Source organism: Rhinopithecus roxellana, chromosome 6, assembly GCF_007565055.1.
Source record: "Rhinopithecus roxellana isolate Shanxi Qingling chromosome 6, ASM756505v1, whole genome shotgun sequence".
NCBI classification, from domain to species: Eukaryota; Metazoa; Chordata; class Mammalia; order Primates; family Cercopithecidae; genus Rhinopithecus; species Rhinopithecus roxellana.
In genome coordinates, this window is record NC_044554.1 from 83,909,700 (window position 1) to 83,929,408 (window position 19,709).

At 39.8% G+C, this 19,709-nt stretch overlaps 1 protein-coding gene across 1 annotated transcript in view; it reads left to right on the top strand.

The window, feature by feature from the left end:
- Positions 1-19,709, top strand: part of ABCA13 (ATP binding cassette subfamily A member 13) — a 520,700-nt gene that overhangs the window by 318,075 nt on the left and 182,916 nt on the right. Inside the window, exons 44-47 of the mRNA XM_010374424.2 lie at positions 1,996-2,085; positions 6,868-6,937; positions 15,634-15,752; positions 18,354-18,441. Coding sequence (XP_010372726.2) covers positions 1,996-2,085; positions 6,868-6,937; positions 15,634-15,752; positions 18,354-18,441 — 367 coding nt within the window. The remainder of the gene's footprint in view (positions 1-1,995; positions 2,086-6,867; positions 6,938-15,633; positions 15,753-18,353; positions 18,442-19,709) is intronic.

Below are 19,709 nucleotides of genomic sequence, written 5' to 3' on the forward strand. Positions count from 1 at the left end.
GGTCAGGCTGGAGATGGCTTCCAATCAAGTGTCCAGGATGTTGGAGATACTGACTCAGAGGGATCAGCACCCTCAAAAGCAGATCTGCCCAATCAAACAGTGGTTCTCCTGGGCTGGGCTGCGCTGGCTAGGCTGGACTGGGTGCCGTGTTCAGGAAGAAATGTTGAGCAACAGGCCCTAGGATTGTGGAGGGATTCAAATACTATTTCAAGATGCATAGGTAACAAGAAGCCATTGATAAATTTTGAGCAAAGAAAGTATCAGATTGGTATGTTAGAGAGCTCAGTAAAGGAATTAGAGAAATTGGGAGTCTGTAATGTTCCATTCTATATGTAGGGTCACAGGTCACACTGAACAGTAGCCTAATGAGAAGTTTCTTCTCATTCTGAGCTTACGTTTGTTCTTCAGGACGTGGTTGGAAACTCCTACATTTCCACCTCAGAACTTTCTACATTTTAATGCTCATAGCAATTCAGAAAAATATTTTGGGCTCATTTATTTATTGTCTGTGAACAAAAAATTAGAGAAATCAGTGGTTGCAGATTACTCTGTGGTTGCTTACATTTCTTCTTTCTTTTTTGGAATTTTCACTTATAAAACTTTTTTATTGCTCACAATAATTGTACATATTTATGGGGTACATGTGATATTTTGATACATGCATATGATGTATAATAACCAAAGCAGGGTATTTAGGATATCTATCACCTCAAATATTTATAATTTCTTTCTTTGGGAACATTTCAAATCTTCCAGCTGTTTTGAATATAGGATAAATTGTTGTTAACTACAGTCACCCTACTGTGCTACTGAACGCTAGTACCTATTTTTTTTATAACTGTATGTTTGTATCTATTAACCAATCTCTCTTACTCCCCTATTCTTCCCAGCCTCTGGTGCTTGCATTTCTTCAATGTAGCTAGTATTTTAAGTTCTTTAAAAGGAATCATTTATGTATATTTGTTAATTTATAAAGAATTCTTTCCAAAAAGAATTGAGGTCACCAGGTATATCTATATAATCTATAATGCTGGTTATACGTCATTTTTAAAATTTTTGAGACAAGTGTTTGCAAAGATTCTTACTCAAAAAGTATTTTATAAATAACACAATGTAAATTCTGAAAAGTAATGAATCTGTACTCTTTTCTAAATACCAATTTAGAATTTTAATTAATTAAATGAGCTCATTCTCTTTCAGTCCAATTTAGAAAATCTTAAAATGTCTTTTTCTCTACATTTTCTCAAGATTGTCTTATTACTGAGGTGTGAAATTTAATACAGGGTTTGTTTCTACAACTCCCCACAGTAACGTGAATAGTCTTATTGCTTATGGTGTCTTCAGTAAGGAAATTCAGTATTGGTGGTTTTGGCTTTCAGTAATGCTGCTTGAACTACAAATAGACTTCTGAGATGCGTGCCAGTAAAATTTAATGTGTACCTAAAGCACACATAGGATTCTGTGTTGAGGACCTCTTGTTAAGAAAATGTAGCTCATATAGCTCACATATAGAAAACAAATGTTATTTCTTACTTTAGAAATTGTTTTATTTCAGGACTATGTAATAGAACAAATATTCAGACCCAACTGGAGCTCCAACTTTAAGAGCATAGTTTTGCAGATGTTAATATATTAACACAACATGATATGATGTAGCCTTTAAAATGTGTTTTTAAAAACCATGCAAATATGTGAAAAATGGTTGTATTATAATATTAAGTGAAAATGTTAAGGAAAATAATGTACTGTGAATGCAAGTCTATAAATATGCATATCTGATGGCAAAACTATACTGTTAATAAATTTTCCAATTTTATTGCTTGTTTGGCATTACCATAAAAACAGTGGAAAATTAGCTTTATCTCACTTACTGGGAATCATTAGATGGATCAGCCTGACTAGGGCACAATGTGAGGTCAGCAGCCGGTTCTCCGTTCTCTGTTGGGAGCCACTAATAATCCCACATTGTTTCCTTTGTCTCACAATGAACAGCAGCAGTGCGGGCAACGACTTGGACCTCACCCATGTTCTTCTGCGGAAGTTTAGAGATCAAGATCTGCCCTGTGCAGATGTAAACCCAGACCAGTAAGTATCAGGTGCTCTCTGCAAAAGTGAACACTCCCAACTGGTAACATTGTAGCCTGGGAGGATGGGTTTTTCTCCATGATTGGTTATTTCATGTCACAAGTTTACATTATAATAAAAAATAAAAATTAGGCGGGGCGCGGTGGCTCAAGCCTGTAATCCCAGCACTTCGGGAGGCCGAGGCGGGTGGATCACGAGGTCAGGAGATCGAGACCATCCTGGCTAACACCGTGAAACCCCATCTCTACTAAAAATACAAAAAAATTAGCTGGATGTGGTGGCAGGCGCCTGTAGTCCCAGCTACTCGGGAGGCTGAGACAGGAGAATGGCGTGAACGGGAGGCGGAGCTTGCAGTGAGCCGAGATCGCGCCACTGCACTCCAGCCTGGGCGACAGAGCGAGACTCTGCCTCAAAAAAAAAAAAAAAAAAATTAGTCTAATGAGTAGGTTATTACTGAACGGGCCTTATGGGTATCACCACATAAAATGATCCTACATAAGCTACATAATTACCCCTTTTCTCCCTTGTACATGCGTGCTTTATATTATTGCAAAATAAATTAATAATTAATAGCATTCAATTTGTTTAATAAAACCCAAAGCTGAAAAGAATGAAGTAGCAATTAAGTCTGAATTATGTATTAGCTGTTATTTACTTTTAGAGAATACTTGTACATATAAAAAATTAATTATAGTTTTTTTAACTTAAAAGATTTAAAGGTCAGTACTGTACATCAATCTGGGGTGAATTACTTTGAAAATTATCTTTTTAGTGTTTAATCATGGTTATTGTGACGACCTTTCTATGAAACCTGGATAAGGGAGGCCTTTCTGTATAAACACTTATTTCCCTCTTATTTTGCTCAATTGTTATATATTGAAGATCTACTACAAGTAAAGTGCTGCTGTAGAAACCAAGATTAATATGGAATATGGCCCTGGTCTCAAGGAATTTACAGTTCTGGGTAGAGCAAATGAGGCAAGTGATAAAAGCAATAATGATTTATTAAGTGCCAGAAGTGTATGTTTTTAAGTAGTAAATATAAAAATCTAACAATAATACAACATTGGCAATATGTTTTCTAATTTGTGTTGACATATTTTGCCCATTAGTCATATTGGTAATTAGTGTGAGACTGAAAAACTATTAATGTTCTCAGTAAGAAAGAATTAATAGATAATTAATTATGTTGCTTCACTCTAGTCTTTGCAAAACAAAGTAATTTATTTAACTAAGGCTTCAGTGGTAATGTTTTTATTTTTCTCCTCTCTGATGGAATACACAGGGTGTAAAATACATCTACCTTTGAAAAGTGGAAATGTAACGTAGGGCCCCACTGGGTCCAGCCCTGGCCCAACCTGGGATCAAAGAAGAACCAGTCAGAAAAAGAAAAACATTCTTTTATCTAGTCCTTCTCCTTCAAGGGGAAAAAACAAAAGGTGGAATCAATAATTAAAGGACAGCAGAACATATTGGACATTTTGTTTGGACACATATTTTACTTCCAGTTCCTTTTACATGGGTTGCAATAGAGTCTCAAACTCTCCTCCTCTCCTCTCTCTGTTCCGCGAGCTCTTGCCCTTCAGCCCAGCCTGCAGATCAGCCTCATTGCTTTTCTCCTCTGTCCATTCTTCTTCTACCTTCCTGGATTTATGTTTTTGTGTTTTCCCTTTTCTTTGTGAAATCTACCTAATCTATCCTTAACTCATTTCTATGTTTAATCATTTCTATCTATTTTTGTGGTCAGCATAACAAAAGGCTAGGGGAGCGAGGTACATGAAAAGATGCTGTGAACACTTGTATTAATAATAATTTATGTCCATGTTATACAAATAGGCCTTGATTCACTAGGACCCCAAATCAAAGCAAAAAGTTTTACTTAAAACCTGTAGATTTCCTTCTGTAAGTGCAAAATGTTGTTGAATTTGATGATATCTACATTTTACCCCCTTGGAAGACTTGGGCAATCACTTGATAATTAACTAGAGGAAACATTTAAAAATAATAGATTAGATTCTACTGATAGGTTGTTTTTCTGATGAGATACTCAACTCTGAGTGTCGACTCAAGGGTGCTATGTTGAACTTCTGATTTGTACCTCCCTCTCATACGAAGACAATGAAGAGCTCTACAAAAATCCACTGTCGTGTAAATCTGATCTAAAATATGAGTTTTCTCACAGTAGTAGGTGATGCATAATTTAAAATTTAAAATGTGTTAAAGTTGTCAACTTTTAGAAGCTGATGGGTAGATATACATATTTAGCTTCATTTTACAAGGCTTACATCTGGTGGCACTTCAGTGTCGAATTCTCCTCCTATTTCTAACACAAAATGGTCACTTTCCTCACCCATTCTTGTTAATGCTTTAATACAGAACAAAAGTGATAGCAAATCTTATATTTCTATCAAACTTAAAAAGCCAAGTGGGGAGATGGGTAAGGTTTATTTTTGTAATTAAAAAGAAAGTTACTAGATTGCAGCGATATAATAGATCATCTCGGTACTCAGGAAAATCTAGAGTTTAATCTAGAGGGCTCATTATTAGCCAAAAGGTGGGATCTTTGGAATCTGTCATGGTTGGTGACAGATTCCCTCTGAGGGGCCTGTAAAGATGAAAGTTGAGGCCACAGATCAGCAGCATGTGCATACCAGGGATCATGATAGAGGGGTAATATGGGACCAGTCTTTCTCAATCCAAATCTCAGCTCCACTCTTGTTGGCTGTGTGACCCATGCAACTTGCTGAACCTCTCTGCCTTCCTTCATTTGCATACGTGTGCTCTCAGTTCTGTAGAAAAAACAGTCACCTCAACAGCAGGGTAGCTCTTGTGGAGAGCTTTTGTTCTTTTAAGGTAAGTTCCTGCCTCAGAAAGCGACTCTCAAGACAGTAGGTCCTTAGAGCTTCTGCCTCTCTCTTCAAGATTTAAAATGCACCTTAGCACTTTGGGGAAGCTGAGGTGGGCAGATCATGAGGTCAGGAGTTCGAGACCAGCCTGGCCAACATGGTGAAACCCTGTCTCTACTAAAGATACAAAAAAATTACCTGGGTATGGTGGTGCACACCCGTAATCCCAGCTACCCGGGAGGCTGAGGCAGGAGACTCTCTTGAGCCCAGGAGGCGGAGGTTGCAGTGAGCCGAGACTGTGCCATTGCATTCCAGCCTGGGTGACGGGGTGAGACTCTATCTAAAAAAAAAAAAAAAAAAAAAAAAGAAAAGAAAATGCATCTTAGGTGATTGAGAACTCCAGGCATCCCTGTAGTAGAGAGAGCTATTTCACGCAGTGTGTCCAAACCTGAAGGACCAAATGACTGGGCTCCAGCAGCCTCTCTGCAGCTGTGTCCTGTAGGCCACTTTAGGGAAATGCTTTGCTAAGTCAAAGTTTATTTTTAGATTCCTAAACTTTAACAGTTATGTAGAAACATCTGATTTCTCATAGATCATCCCCTCTGTCTCTCCCTTTTATGGACATTCACACAGCTTCTTAGTGAATCTGTTGGAACACAAAAGTTGTTGGAGGCTGAGAAGTGCTCAAAAAACTACCTGTCATGGGCCATTGTGTACCTCTCATGGACACGTAGTTTTACTCTATAAAAGGGAGCTAGGAGAAGAATAAGGGAGGATTTGGAAGAGAAAAAGAGGACTGACATTTTGAAGTCATATATTAAATTATAAACACTTGTTAACCATCATCTAAGGCATCTGAAAAAGAAAGGCCTGATGAGTTTCAGAAGTATAAATGGAATTATTTTTTTTAAAGTACATATCAGATACAGTACTCTGATTAAATACGTAACTCCCTTAGGTGTTATTTCCATGTAAACTCTTAGGTTTCAAACTGGAGTCCCTGTAAGCTAGTCAGCCAAGAAAGTAGTGTGGAGAAATCTTTACATTATTTTTGTTGTTTCAAAAATTACATAGACATTGTACTTTGCTAACCTGGTTAATAGAAATGGCAAATTTCTTTTCACTGGGCCGGGCTCTCTTTAATTGGTGTTATCATACTGGCTTTCTCGTTAGAGCAGCACACATTTTGCATAGAGCTGGGATCTCGACAGCTGCTTCACCTCTCTGGACCCCACGTCTTCTTCTGAAAAGCAGGGCTAGTAAGGATGGTGGTAAAAATATCTTTTCCAATTTTTGAGTAATTAAGAGTAATTATCATTATTAAAACAAATTTTGATTTACAAATGCCAGAACAAATATTTTAAAGTATGGGACTCATAAGGAAATAGAAACAATAGGGAAACTGTGGATCCAAATGTGTTTCTGAACCACTGCTACAAATGGTTTTCATAACTATGTCTGTTGCACCATATTTCTGCAACAGAAAGTTTAATCAGAAAGGTTTAAAGTGGAAATTTAAAAATTGTTTTTCCTTAAGTGATGATTAAAGTACTGTGCCATGCCACAAAAAGGAATTAGCGTCTTGCTGTTTATTAATTGCTGCTTGGTACCTGGTTATGAGACTGGAAGCCTAGCCTCAGGTTCCACCAGGAGCCCTAGCCCCGCCGTGAAAGTCCTAGGGAGCCCTGTGATACACTCAGTACAGTGAGAAAAGTGAGCCCCATGTAATATAATGGAAATTCTGGCGTTGTAATAAAACATTGTCATCAGATTAACAGCTCAAGCTGTGAAAACAAATGTAAGAGCTCTGCCTTCTTGGCAGTAGGAGATGATTATCTTGTGAACTCTGTTCTAGTCTGATGGAACTCTCCCTTACAGAAATACAATGGCTTTGTAAATCTAAAAGATCATTCTAATTCTCTCCTTTGTTTTTTAGGATTAATTCTTCATGCTGGCACACACATCCCTTTTCTCACCCAGAATTCCAGGATTCATGTGGCTGCCTGGTAGGTCTCTGCAGCATTTTTGATCCTTTTAAATCTAAAATTCAAGTGAAAAAAATGAGTTTACTCCATCTATAAAAATGTTCATATTTGTACCTACGTCTCTATGACTTTTTGGTTTCCTGGATTAGCTGTTTCTGGGGAAAGTTTCATCACATAAAGTGAATATTTATAGAACACAGATGCTGTAGAGATTGACAGTGCCCCTCTCCTTCATTGCCTGCTGCCTTTGGTCATTAACATTCCCCTGGCATTCATTAAGAAAATGAATATTCTTCAAGTAATGATAAAGAAGCTAGAATTGCCCTATGGAAGGAAATTTTTCTAAATTTCAAGGCAGCATGACCTTAAGGCTCTTGCCGTATTTTTATTTGGGCTAGATAGTAACAGCTAAGATGCCCCTTAGCTCTCTGACTATGGTTGATTCATACAAAAACATGTGGAAGTAGGTGTGCCTTCCTATTAAGGTGGTTAAGGTGAGAGACATCACTGTCTAATTTGTGAAGGAGAATAAATTGAAATTTATTTGAAAAACTGATTGGAACTCATCTCAAAGAAAATCTCAGACTCTAATTAATAAAAGGCATAGACCTGCTAGCCACAATCAATAAGCAAGTATGAAGGCATGTCTAATTTATAGGAAAAAGGGAAAAGAAAAAATACATTGAAGTTAACTGAGCATCTATAATGGAAATGGCCACTTGGAGAACATGTTTACAGGGCTTTCCTATTTAGTGGCTCATGAGATGCAGTTCTCCTTAATAGTTGTCAACCTAAGGGAAGAAACTGAGACAAATTAATATAGGTAGAGAGTTTATTCGAGCCAAAGTTGAGGACAGCTATGTGGGACACACTTCCAAGTTATCTTTGGAAGTGCTCCCGAGAACAAAAAGGAAGCTCAAGTGAAATGGTCTTTTTGTCTAGGGTGTCAACTGAAGTTCTTTGTCTCATGGCCAAGGAAATCAAGGATATGGACACACCAAGAGTGAGCTTACAGCAGAAATGTAGTAAGTGAAAGGAAGAGAAAAAACTCTCTGCTGCAGAGAGGGATCTCAAAAAAAGCGTTGTCATTTTATAGTGAAGTGCAAGGGTTTTAATAAAAAAGTGAGTGGGGAAGGGTGCTCCATTTATATAGGGCTCAAAAAACTGGTTAGAACTAGGTGTTTCATTTCCATAAGACGCAAATCCCCGGCAGTCCCCACCCCATCTGTTTAGTGCACAGGCAGATCCTTAACCTAAGTTACTCCATATTGCTTATCTCCTCCTACTGTGCATGAATCAGGGGCAGAACCCTTTTCATTAATCCATTTTCATGCTGCTGATAAAGGCATACCCGAGACTGGGCAATTAACAAAAGAAAGAGGTTTACTGAACTTATAGCTCTACATGGCTAACGAGGCCTCACAATCACGGCGGAAGACGAAAGGCACTTCTTACATGGTAGCAGTAAGAGAAAGAATGAGAACCAAGGGAAATGGGTTTCCCCTTATCAAACCATCAGATCTCATGGGACTTATTCCCTACCATGGGAACAGTAAGGGGGAAACCACCCCCATGTTCAGTTATCTCCCATTGGGGTCCCTCTCACAACATGTGGGAGTACAAATCAAGATGAGATTTGGGTGGGGACACAGAGCCAAACAATATTACCCTTCAAGGTGGATGTGCCTGGCCGAGGGTAGCTCTTCTTTTCTATGGTGTTGCAGGCATGTTCCAAGCAAGCCCCCTGTGCAAGCTTCCTTACGTGAGTATGTCCAAAAAGGAAAGGAATGTGCTCACTGGGGCCCACTGTACGTCAGTGAAACTTGCTGACTACACGGGAGGCCCCTTTCTGTGTGGGAATTCGTCTCCGTATCTATGTTTGCAGCCCGAGCTTTCAGGCTGCTCTTTGTTAGAAAATAAATGCCACTGAGGACCTTGCCCTAACTATCTGCCTAGCCAGTTTCTCCCTTCCTTCTCTCTCATAGTTTATTAAAGAAAAAAGAATTAATCAGGAGAGTGGGTGATTACAAAAATTGTTTGTCGGGGATTCTCATTGGCATTGTTAAGTTACTTTATAGCTCTGGTGGTGGCACTCAGCCTGGGGTCCATATAGTGAGCTGCTTAGAAATGATTGCTTAGCTCAAGGGGGATGGGGTGGAGTGTGACTGCTATCTCAGTCCAGTGCTTCTCTGGGCCTGATTATTTAAAGGGAGCTCACATTCTTCAGATAAAAAGCTTTTTTGTTTGTCTTTTTTCTAGAGATTTTAGAAAGCTTACTTTTGGAGTAACTAGTCTGCTTTCTTCTCTTAGACTAAAGATACACATGTAAGCGGGATAATGACACAGCACCCTTAGTGAACACTCAACAGTGTTGGTTGATGTGGAAGAGCTAATGGAACTCTCCATGTTTCCCTCTTGGCCTCAGCTGTCAATAAGCTCAGCTACATTTGACATTTGGTGATCCTTTGCAGTGATCAGTTATCTTTTTTTTTTTTTCAGACATGATTATTGTTTTTTTTCCCCTGGACTTGTTTTTCCATTTATTCACTTTAGGGGCAAAGGGCAAATTTGCCTTTCACCCTCAGAAGCTTCACTGAAAATCAATTGACAAAAGGCAGGTTAACTGGGAAATACCATACAAACGTGTTAATGTGCATGAGAGGATCATATCATAGAGTAATTACCTCAAACCCCCGAAGAGGTATAGAAATTTCTATACCCTTTTCATAGGGGAAGGAGGAGATGGGAAGTGTGGATAATTCTTTTGAGGGGCAGGAAATGGTTGTTATAGAGTAAGAATGGGCCAGGGAGACAGAAGCTAACTTGTAGATGATTCTCCTGGAATTTGAGTGAGCCCAAAAGTAAGGCATTATTTTGTGAAAAAGTCCATCCAAGAATCGTTGCATTCTTCACTTTTCTTTTCTGAAGTAGATAATGAGATTTCAGGGAGGGGATTGAGGACCTATGTGTTTCCTTTGGTAAGGAGTTTTTTGGTCAGATGTGGAAATTCCGAAGAGAATTGGAATGGAGGAGGAACAAGACAAGGTTCCAGGGACCTTGATTCTGAGGCTTATTTCTGAGGCCTTTCAACTGATAGAAATGCCCAGCATGCACAAGCATCATGTTTTGGGAGATGGTTTTCTATGCCTCAACACTCATGAGATCTCTAATTTTTTACACCACGCTCTTTTTCTCTAGCCTTGATTTGATCATTCTATTATACTAGTAGCTTTTAGTACCACCAGCGACCTAAGGTCTATTGGGATTAGACTGAGTTAATATCAGAATGATTGGTGTTTATGTTCCTAAATTCACTTCAACTCACATGAACTGTGAGATTTCAGTAATATGTGAGAAAAAAACATTTTACATTAAAGCGTTCCATAGTCAAGTAAGTTTCACAAATGTTGGATAAAGCAGAATTAAGCAGGTATCTTTGCCACAGCTCTTGTAAGAAGCTATTTGGAGATAATGAAATTGTCCTTGAATTGACAGTGGAGTAGATGCAGCATTTTCTGCAAATTTGACTGAATAGTCCTTCCCTTTTGTGGCACCAGTGTGTTTCGGGATGCACTTTGAGAAATACTGGACCACACGTTAGAAATCAGAGAACCTCAGGAGAGAAGGAGTTGAGGTGGAATTAATGCAATTCCTAAGCAATGGGTGTGGTTCCTCTTCAGGGCTGGCTCAAAGGAGATGTACACAAAGATGTGTGGAAGGAAGGCCTATATACCCATGGCTAGTTCTCTGGTCTTTAGTGTTCATGTTGAGCCAAGCTGACTGTGTTTTGCCAGAAGGAAAAAATATTTCTCTCCCCTTAAATACATGTGGGCTATCTGGAAGCCCTGGGTCTGCAAGGGCATGTCAATTTCCTCTTGTTTTTTTTTCTGGCAGAGTCTCACTCTGTCACCCAGGCTAGAGGGCAGTGACATGATCTGGACTCACTGCCTCCTCTGCCTCCTGGGTTCAAGTGATTCTTCTGCCTCAGCCTCCTGAGTAGCTGGGCTTACAGGCATGCACCACTGCACCCTGCTAATTTTTGTATTTTTAGTAGAGATGGGGTTTCACCATCTTGGCCAGGCTGGTTTCGAACTCCTGACCTTGTGATCCACCCGCCTCGGCCTCCCAAAGTGCTGGGATTGCAGGTATGAGCTATCGTGCCTGACCGATTTCCTCATGTTTTATCAAAGATGCTGTGGCTCTCTCGAAACCTACAAAAAAGTTCCATGGTTAGTTCTTCTGAGGATGAAAACGATTTGCAGGAGACACCATTAGAAAAGGCTCAAAGGGGAACAGGAATTGAGCTAACTTTAAAGAACAAACAGGGATTTTCAGGGCCTGAGCTCCCATGGATAACAACACTATGACCCAAAACATGTCATCGGGAGTGAGTGTGGCTTTATACAGAATAGGTGGAGGGCAGATTTGTTTCTTGTCGCTGAGGTAATAAATTATTACACAGTTGGTGACTTAAGAAAACATGAGTTTATTCTCACACGGTTCTGGAGGCTGGAAGTCTGAAGTCAGTGTCACTGGAGTGAAATTAAGGTGTCTGAAGACTCTTGAGGACAATCTGTCCTTTTCCTCCTCCAGCTTCTCTTGCTTCTGGCCTTCCTTGGCCTCTGGTGACATTACACATATCTCTATCTCCATTGTCACAGTGCCTCCTCCCTTTCTTTCTCTGTCTGATCCTCCTCTGTCTCCCTCTCAACAGTGGCAGAGGTTGTAACCAACAAAAGGGCCTGGCTGCTCGCTGCTTGTAGAAAGAGGCCAAAATAATAACAAGCTGATTAAAAGTAAGCAAGACTTGATTATCTGTGCCAGCAATGGGAAGAGCAGAAATTACAGCAATTCTGCTGTAATTTGTGGAGGAAACACAGGGTTTTTTAAAGAAAGGGTTTGGAATGCGGAAGAGGCAGGGTTGGTAGGTTGGGGATTGGGGAGAGGGGGAGCTAGGAGGTCCCAAGAGGGGTTACTTACTCCAGTGACTCATCTTGAATTATTGTTTCATTTGATGAAGAGGTTGACTCCATCGTGGATCCTGCCAGGTTACAAACTAATCACAGTCAATCTTATAGTCAGTCTTCAGCTGGGAATGAGTTCCGGCCTTGAAGTTATCTTTTGTTGGGGACAGATTTTCAGAGGTGTCTAGTCCCCTGAAACTTTTAAGGAATTATATGACTGGATAAGTGAGCACGGCATGTGCTTAACAAGCATCTAGATAAATAAATGCGCATAAGGCATGGGGGCATGAAGTGGGAAAGGAAAGAGAAAGAAAACATTTCGAGGCTATAAAGTTTATCTCAGAGCTACATCTTGAAACTGGGGAAGGGAAAGAGGAAGAGGGAAAGGATAAAACATTTTAAAATGAGGTTTGAGGCTAAACTGCTAAGCAGCTCAGTTACAAGGTGACTGCATGAGGGCGAACTGTCACAATCCAGGATAATCTTCTGGACTCAAGATCTGTAACTTAATAACATCATCAAGATACTAAGTAGCACTTAAAGAGTCCAGAGATGGGGGCCTGATATTTTGGTGGGGGGCGGGGAGGTCAATATTCAGTTTAATACAGAGGGTGTATTTGGGGACACCTACACAGATAATGGTTAGAATGAGACCAAGGACATTTTCTAGTAGACCTGAATTCTTGATAAGAATTGGAATTTTTTTTAGCAAGAAAATCATCTAACTGAAAACACCATTTTGAAGGGTGTATCTTGATAGGTATAGGGGTGGTAAAGTGAGTTGGAGAGAGGAAAGCTAGAGGTAGGGAAACTTTAACGGTTGTTATATTCATCAAGTTTGGCTGATTGATTTATTTATTTTAATTGAGAAGCAGAAGTTATCTATATTTGTGGTTACATCATACCATATATGATGATATTATATCTATTATATATAAAATGATATGATATATACATATATCATGATTTTTATATATTTTATATATATAAAATATTTATATATATAAACATATAAATATATATAAAATCTCTCTCTCACACATGCACACACACCCATTATGGAATGGCTAGATCCAGCTATTTAATATATGCATTACCTCATGTACTTATTGCAGGGCACAGGAAAACTTGCCCTTCATCCTCTGTAGTTTTGCTAAAAATTCAGCTCATAAAAGGCAGATTAATTGGAGAAAAGGCATATGAATTCTTTTAACATGTACAGGGGGAGAATTACAGAGTTATTATCTATCCCGCAATGAAGTTCAGACGTTTATATATCATCTCAAGTTTACAGAAAGTATAGGGCCTTGGGTCCTGGCAAATCAGGTCATGGAGGGAGAAGACGAATTCTGTACTGGGACAATAAAAGATTACAATAAAGAATAAATGGATCTGGGAACAGACATTATCTGTTTAGGTTTGGTTACATTCTTAGTCTTACAGGGAGGAGAAGAAATAAAACATTCTCCTTGGTGGGTCTAGATCTCAGGTAGGTAAAGAATTTCAACTTCATCCTGTGCTTTGGGAGAGATGGTGGATAGGAGGGAGGTCAGAGATATCTTGAAACTTCTTCAGCTCAGCATGTGAAAGCACCATATTTTGGGGTATTTTTTCCTGACCCCAACATTACTATTTGTGTGCGTGTGTTTGTGTGTGTTGAGGATACTAAAAATCTACTATGTTTTTTTTTTTTTTTTTTTTGAGACAGTCTCGCTGTGTCGCCCAGGCTGGAATGCAGTGGTGCGATCTTGGCTCACTGCAAGCTCCACCTCCTGGCTTCAAGCCATTCTCCTGCCTCAGTCTCCTGAGTAGCTGGGACTACAGGCACCCGCCATCATGCCTGGCTAATTTTTTTGTATTTTCAATAGAGACGGGGTTTAACCGTGTTAGCCAGGATGGTCTTGATCTCCTGACCTTGTGATCTGCCCGCCTCGGCCTCCCTAAGTTAAAATCTACTCTTTTAGCAATTTTCTTTGTTCATTTTTTTGAGACAGTCTCGCTCTGTGGCCCAGGCTGGAGTGCAGTGGTGCCACCTTGGCTCACTGCAACCTCTGCCTCCCGGGTTCGAGACATTCTCCTACCTCAGCCTCCCGAGTAGCTGGGACCACAGGATCGTGCTACCACACACTGCTAATTTTTGTATTTTTATTAGAGATGGGGTTTCATCATGTTGCCTAGGCTGGTCTCAGACTCAGGAATGTAATCCCAGTGTGCTGGGATTACAGGTGTGAGCCACCTTAACTGGCTCTTTCAGCAATTTTCAAGGTACAATACATTGATACTAATTGTAGTCATCATGTTGTACAATAGATCTCTTGTACTTTTGCCTCCTGTGTAGCTGAAATTTTGTATCCGTTGACCAACATCCTCTCTGCCAATCACCATTTTACTCTGTGTTCCTATGAGTTTGACTTTGTTAGATTCCACAAATAAGTGAGAGTTTTGCTGAATTATGATGTACAACAATTATTATTCTTTTTCGTATCTTTCCTCAAGCCTTTCTTTCAAGACCCTGAAAGTAGTATCTTAAATGTATATCGCCCTTCTTACTTTGCTGTAGTTCTTTCATGTGTATCTGAACCTAACAGCAAATCCAAGCATTTAGGTAAGCCTGTTTTCATTTTCATTTTGCAAATAAGCAGACAAGCTTCCAAAGCTTTAATGAATGTGAAACTGGCCCAAATGTATCTTAGAAGTAATATTTATGGATTTTTGAATAAACATAGAAATGGACCCTCCCTGATCTTAAAACTTGAAACTTATGTTTGTTTCACCACCCGAGTTTCTTCCTCAAGAAACTGATCCTCAGGCAAGGGACTGAAATACGTTAGATCCCTGAATTCAGAAAATGAGACTCCAGACCCCTCATGCATCATGATTGCTTCCTTACCCCTCCTTCATTCCTCTTTTCCCGTTTTCCCCTCCATATAATCCCCACCAGTTTTAGATAGTTGAGGACATGGATCTGAGACTTTTTCATTCTCCTCAGCTGCAGAACTCAGTTAAAGGCTTCCTCCCTGGCAACACTCATGGTCTCAGTGATTGGCTTTCGGTGCAGCAAGACCAAACTCCTGGCAACTTGATAACAAAAGACTCAGAGACAGAGTCGTTTCCTATTTTAATATATCTTTTCTGAAAGTGTTTGAGAAATGGAAACAAAGCACATTAACTCCAAAGCCGTTCTGTGGCAGGGCAGAGCACATCACTGAGCAGCCTCCCGCGGCCTGGGTTTCGTGTTGTGTTGACCACTGCCTCCTACCTTGTTAGGTGATTATTCTGTGATTCAGAGCTGGTGTTGTTGGCATGCTGGTGAGTTGCTGGAGAAAAGCTGTTTGATTTCTACTTTAGACCCTTATGAAAGAGACACACGCCTTTGAGTTATCCTGCTTATCTTCCTCTCACTAGTTGTCTCTGACTCTCTTTCAGGTTCGTCAAATGCAAGATCACCCCAGTGAAAACATTATTTTTTTTTCCTTTTTAGTTTTTGTAAATCTGCCCAAACTTACATACAGAAAAGGATTTGAAGTTCTCAGATATAATTGACTGCAAAAGTCACAGTGGTATTCTGGCTTAATTCTCAAATATATGTGACTCTGAAAGAGATTTTAGAAATCAGAACATATAAAAGGCTACAGATAATTTATTAAAAACTGAAAGCTAGAGAAAAGTCACCTGTAGTTTTGAGTAATGTCAGTGAACCGGTTTGTAAGTTATAGAAAAGTTTTTGTTTTTTCTTTTTGAAAACAATTTCAGAAGTGTCCAAATAGAAGTTCCAGTGCTCCCTACCTGACCAACCACCTGGGCCACACACTGTTGAATCTCTCAGGCTTCAATGTGGAGGAGTACTTGCTGGCACCATCTGAAAAACCAAGGTGTGTTCAAATCTCTTGCTGGGTCTTTTCTGTTGTATTTGCATTACTATGGAAAACTTATTGTTTTAAATGCCAATGTTCTTCAAAACTCAAAAATCTAAGGCTGACCTTGGTGCTCATAAAAATTCCAAATAGATGCCATGGACCTTAATAAGATTCTTACTGCTGACTTTCACTCTTTTAAGTGCTGGGGGAAATCCTATCAGTTGAGATTTGTCAATGGCAGAAGCACCAGAGCCAGAAGCAGTTTTACTGCTTTAGGGGATAAGAGTAGATAAGTTTACAGCATAATGAAAGCAAGGCCTTACTTTAGAATTATCTCTATTATGCAGCATTCAATGTGGGATCCTGGGTACAACTAGCATCTTGAAATTTCTCTTGGGCAATTTTTGAGAAACCTTTTGTGTTGTGTTGAATTTCCTTGAGACTAAGGGGGTGAATCCAGATGAGGGAGATCAGCAGTGAGTGTTTCTCATTGCTTTGAATCTTAATAACATCTGCCCACTGTAATTTTTCCATGTCCGCCAAATGTATTGTATTGCTTCATGTACGAAGGCATCCCATAGGCTGATCTTATTGTGTGGGACTCCCTACTGCCCTCTACCTGCCCCGCTGGGGTTTGCCTGCCTCTCTTCTGCTGCTCCACCTCTTAATATCTTTCAACATACACTAGAATCTCTGGTTTTCTATTCTAACTCTGATGGTTAGTTTTTTTTTTTTTTCCTGAAATGGAGTCTCACTCTGTCACCCAGGCTGGAGTGCAGTGGCACGATCTTGACTCACTGAAAGCTCCACCTCCCAGGTTCAAGCGATTCTGATGCCTCAGCCTCCAGAGTAGCTAGGTCTACAGGAGCTTGCCACCACACTCGGCTAAGTTTTTTTGTATTTTTAGTAGAGACGGGGTTTCACCATATTGCTCAGGCTCTTCTCAAACTCCTGACCTCAGGTGATCCTCCCACCTCGGGCTCCCAAAGTGCTAGGATTACAGGCGTGAGCTGATGGTTAGCTTTTTGAAGGTGGGAGCTTGTGTGCCCAGAACATAGAATATTATCTGGCACATCAAAAATGTTCAGTCAGTATCTATTGAATGAATGAATGTATTCAATTGAGCCAGTTGGGAATGCGTACTTATTCCTTTGCCTGAATTTTTGCTGAGAGTAGAACACTATGATAGAAGACAAGACTATTCTTCAGTCTCCTTTTATCTAGTGAGTGGAAGACAAAATGTATTTATATAATAGTTAACATTATATTTTTTAAATGTTAACTATTTTTTTGAAGTTTAATAGATACAAGATAACGTGCAACTCATGGAGATATTAAAAAAAAAAAGATGTAATTCCCACCCAGGAAAAATTCACAGAGCTGCATAAAGATAAACTGGCAAATAGACAATAAAATCCCATGTGGTAATTGATAACAATGGATGGAAATGTAGGGTATTGTGGGAACTCAAAAGACCAGGAACATCTGACCCACCTGAAATTGTCTGGAATGCCTTCCTGAACCAGGCAAGATTTGAGTGGAAGATTAAAGAAATAGAGTACGGAAGACAAACCAGAAATGCCTCAAAAGATTATGATCACTATTAAGAAATTCTTTAGGCCGGGTGCAGTGGCTCAAGCCTGTAATCCCAGCCCTTTGGGAGGCTGAGATGGGCGGATCACGAGGTCAGGAGATCGAGACCATCCTGGCTAACATGGTGAAACCCCGACTCTACTAAAAAATACAAAAAACTAGCCGGGCGAGGTGGTGGGCGCCTGTAGTCCCAGCTACTCGGGAGGCGGAGGCAGGAGAATGGTATGAACCCGGGAGGCGGAGCTTGCAGTGAGCTGAGATCCGGCCACTGCACTCCAACCTGGGCGACAGAGCGAGACTCCACCTCAAAAAAAAAAAAAAAAAAAAAAAAAAAAAAAAGAAAAGAAATTCTTTTCGTTTTTCTTTTTTTTTTTTTCCTTTTTTTTTTTTTTTTTTCTTGGAGATAGAGACTTGCTCTGTTGCCTAGACTGGAGTGCAATGGCATGATGTCCACTGTAACCTCCACCTCCCGGGTTCAAACGATTCTCTTGCCTCAGTCTCTTGAGTAGCTGGGATTACAGGTGCCTGCCACCATGCCCAGCTATTTTTTTTTTTTTTTTTGTATTTTTACAAAATACAGAAAAAGACAGGGTTTCACCATGTTGGCCAGGCTGGTCTCAAACTCCTGACCTCAGGTGATCCACTTGCCTTGGCCTCCCAACATGCTGGGATTACAGGCGTGAGCCACCACTCCTAGCCCAAGAAAGTCTGAATAGTGGTTTTGTAGAGGGAATGACCATTAATTAAAATAATTACAGTGGTGATGATCAAGCCCTATCTGTTACACGGCATGTATTTCCTCACAAGACAGTTAGGCGTGACAAGTACACTTTCTAATGTGGCCAGCCTTATCCAGACCTTCTCAATTATCTCTGCCTGTGTGTTCATGTCACAGATCACAGATGCTCAGCTGGCTACTGTCCTAAGACTGCTGTACCTGGTGGGGTTAGTAATGAACACCCTCTGGTTAGCAGTCCTGGTGTTCTGTGGTTGAAGCACTAACACAGTGTTCATTGTTAACAGGCTTGGAGGTTGGTCTTTTGGAGTACAAATCCCCAGTGAAGCTGGAGATGCAAATGCAAACATATCAAAAACCCAAACTCTGGCAAAGGTAATCGTATTCTTTTTATTTTTTTCCTGTTTTAGAAAGTATTTAGGAAAACTCAACATTCAAATATATTTTTGAGCACAGGGTTGGGAAGGACCAGATTAAATCCCAGCATTTGTTACTAAGCATTAAGAAAAATTAAATGTAAACATTGTTTTGAAAAAAAAATGACTTGTTTTTCATTAGAAATAGAGGAAATAGGTTTTTGCTTTTTGTTAAGACAAGAGTTCACCGAGTAAATATAAAGTGGAGGGAAAAATCTACTTTTAAAGTATCCATAGTTGTGATAATTGGAAATACCACTAGTTTCTTTGCTGGCCAAGGAGTTCTTCCATTCATGTAAATGCCTTATCTTCCAGAAGGCTGGATAAATAGGCCTGGAGATGACACAAAGAAAGCAGTAGTTACACAGAGCTACTCTTAGGAGTCCTGGATTTTCAAGCCCTGCCAGGACTATTCCTGTGAATTAGGAATGGTCCCCTTGGAATTAGAGAGGCTAGGTGGGGGGATTCTTCAGATGTGAGAGAATGAGGACTGGGATAGAGGAAAGATGCCTTGATCCATTAGTAGGAATAGAGAAGTGGTGAACCCAACAGTGAGTTGTTGTTGTTTAAGGAAAAAAGTCAACACTACGTTAAAATGGGGAAAGCAGAAAGATTCAAAGCATTCAGTCTCCATGACTAGAGAAATAGTATTGTGTTTGATTGAGAGAGAAATCGGAAAAGGGTAGATTGTGGGAGGAAGTTAAGTCCACTGTGGGAGAGTGAGTGTGAGTTCTTGTTAGGACATCAGTATAGACATTTCATTCTGTAGTGTGTGGATGTTGTGTCTACTCATGAACCCATTGTGGAACTATGAGAACAAGAACAATCTCCATGAGCCCAGGAAGGCACTCTGTCTTTTCTGTAGTGGGGACTTTCATGGTTCATGTGAACCTGAAGAAGCTTATTGGGATAAAGATAAGCCCATGTTGGAGGTTTATTCAGTGAAATAAAAATTCTTACAGGTACTTCACAATGTTATCCCTGATGAGACAGTCATACTTCACAATGTAATCCCTAAACAAAATTTTAACAGTCATGCATTACAATGTAATCCCTGGGAAAAATTTTCAATCATAGTGTGGACGATTCAGGAATCTCTCCAACAGCTGAGGTTTGTTCAAATCTCTTTTCCTTCTCAAGGCAACACGCATGCATGAAGATTTAAAGCTCAATATGAAAATATCATTTTTAATAACTTGATAGAAAAATAACTTAATATATATTTGC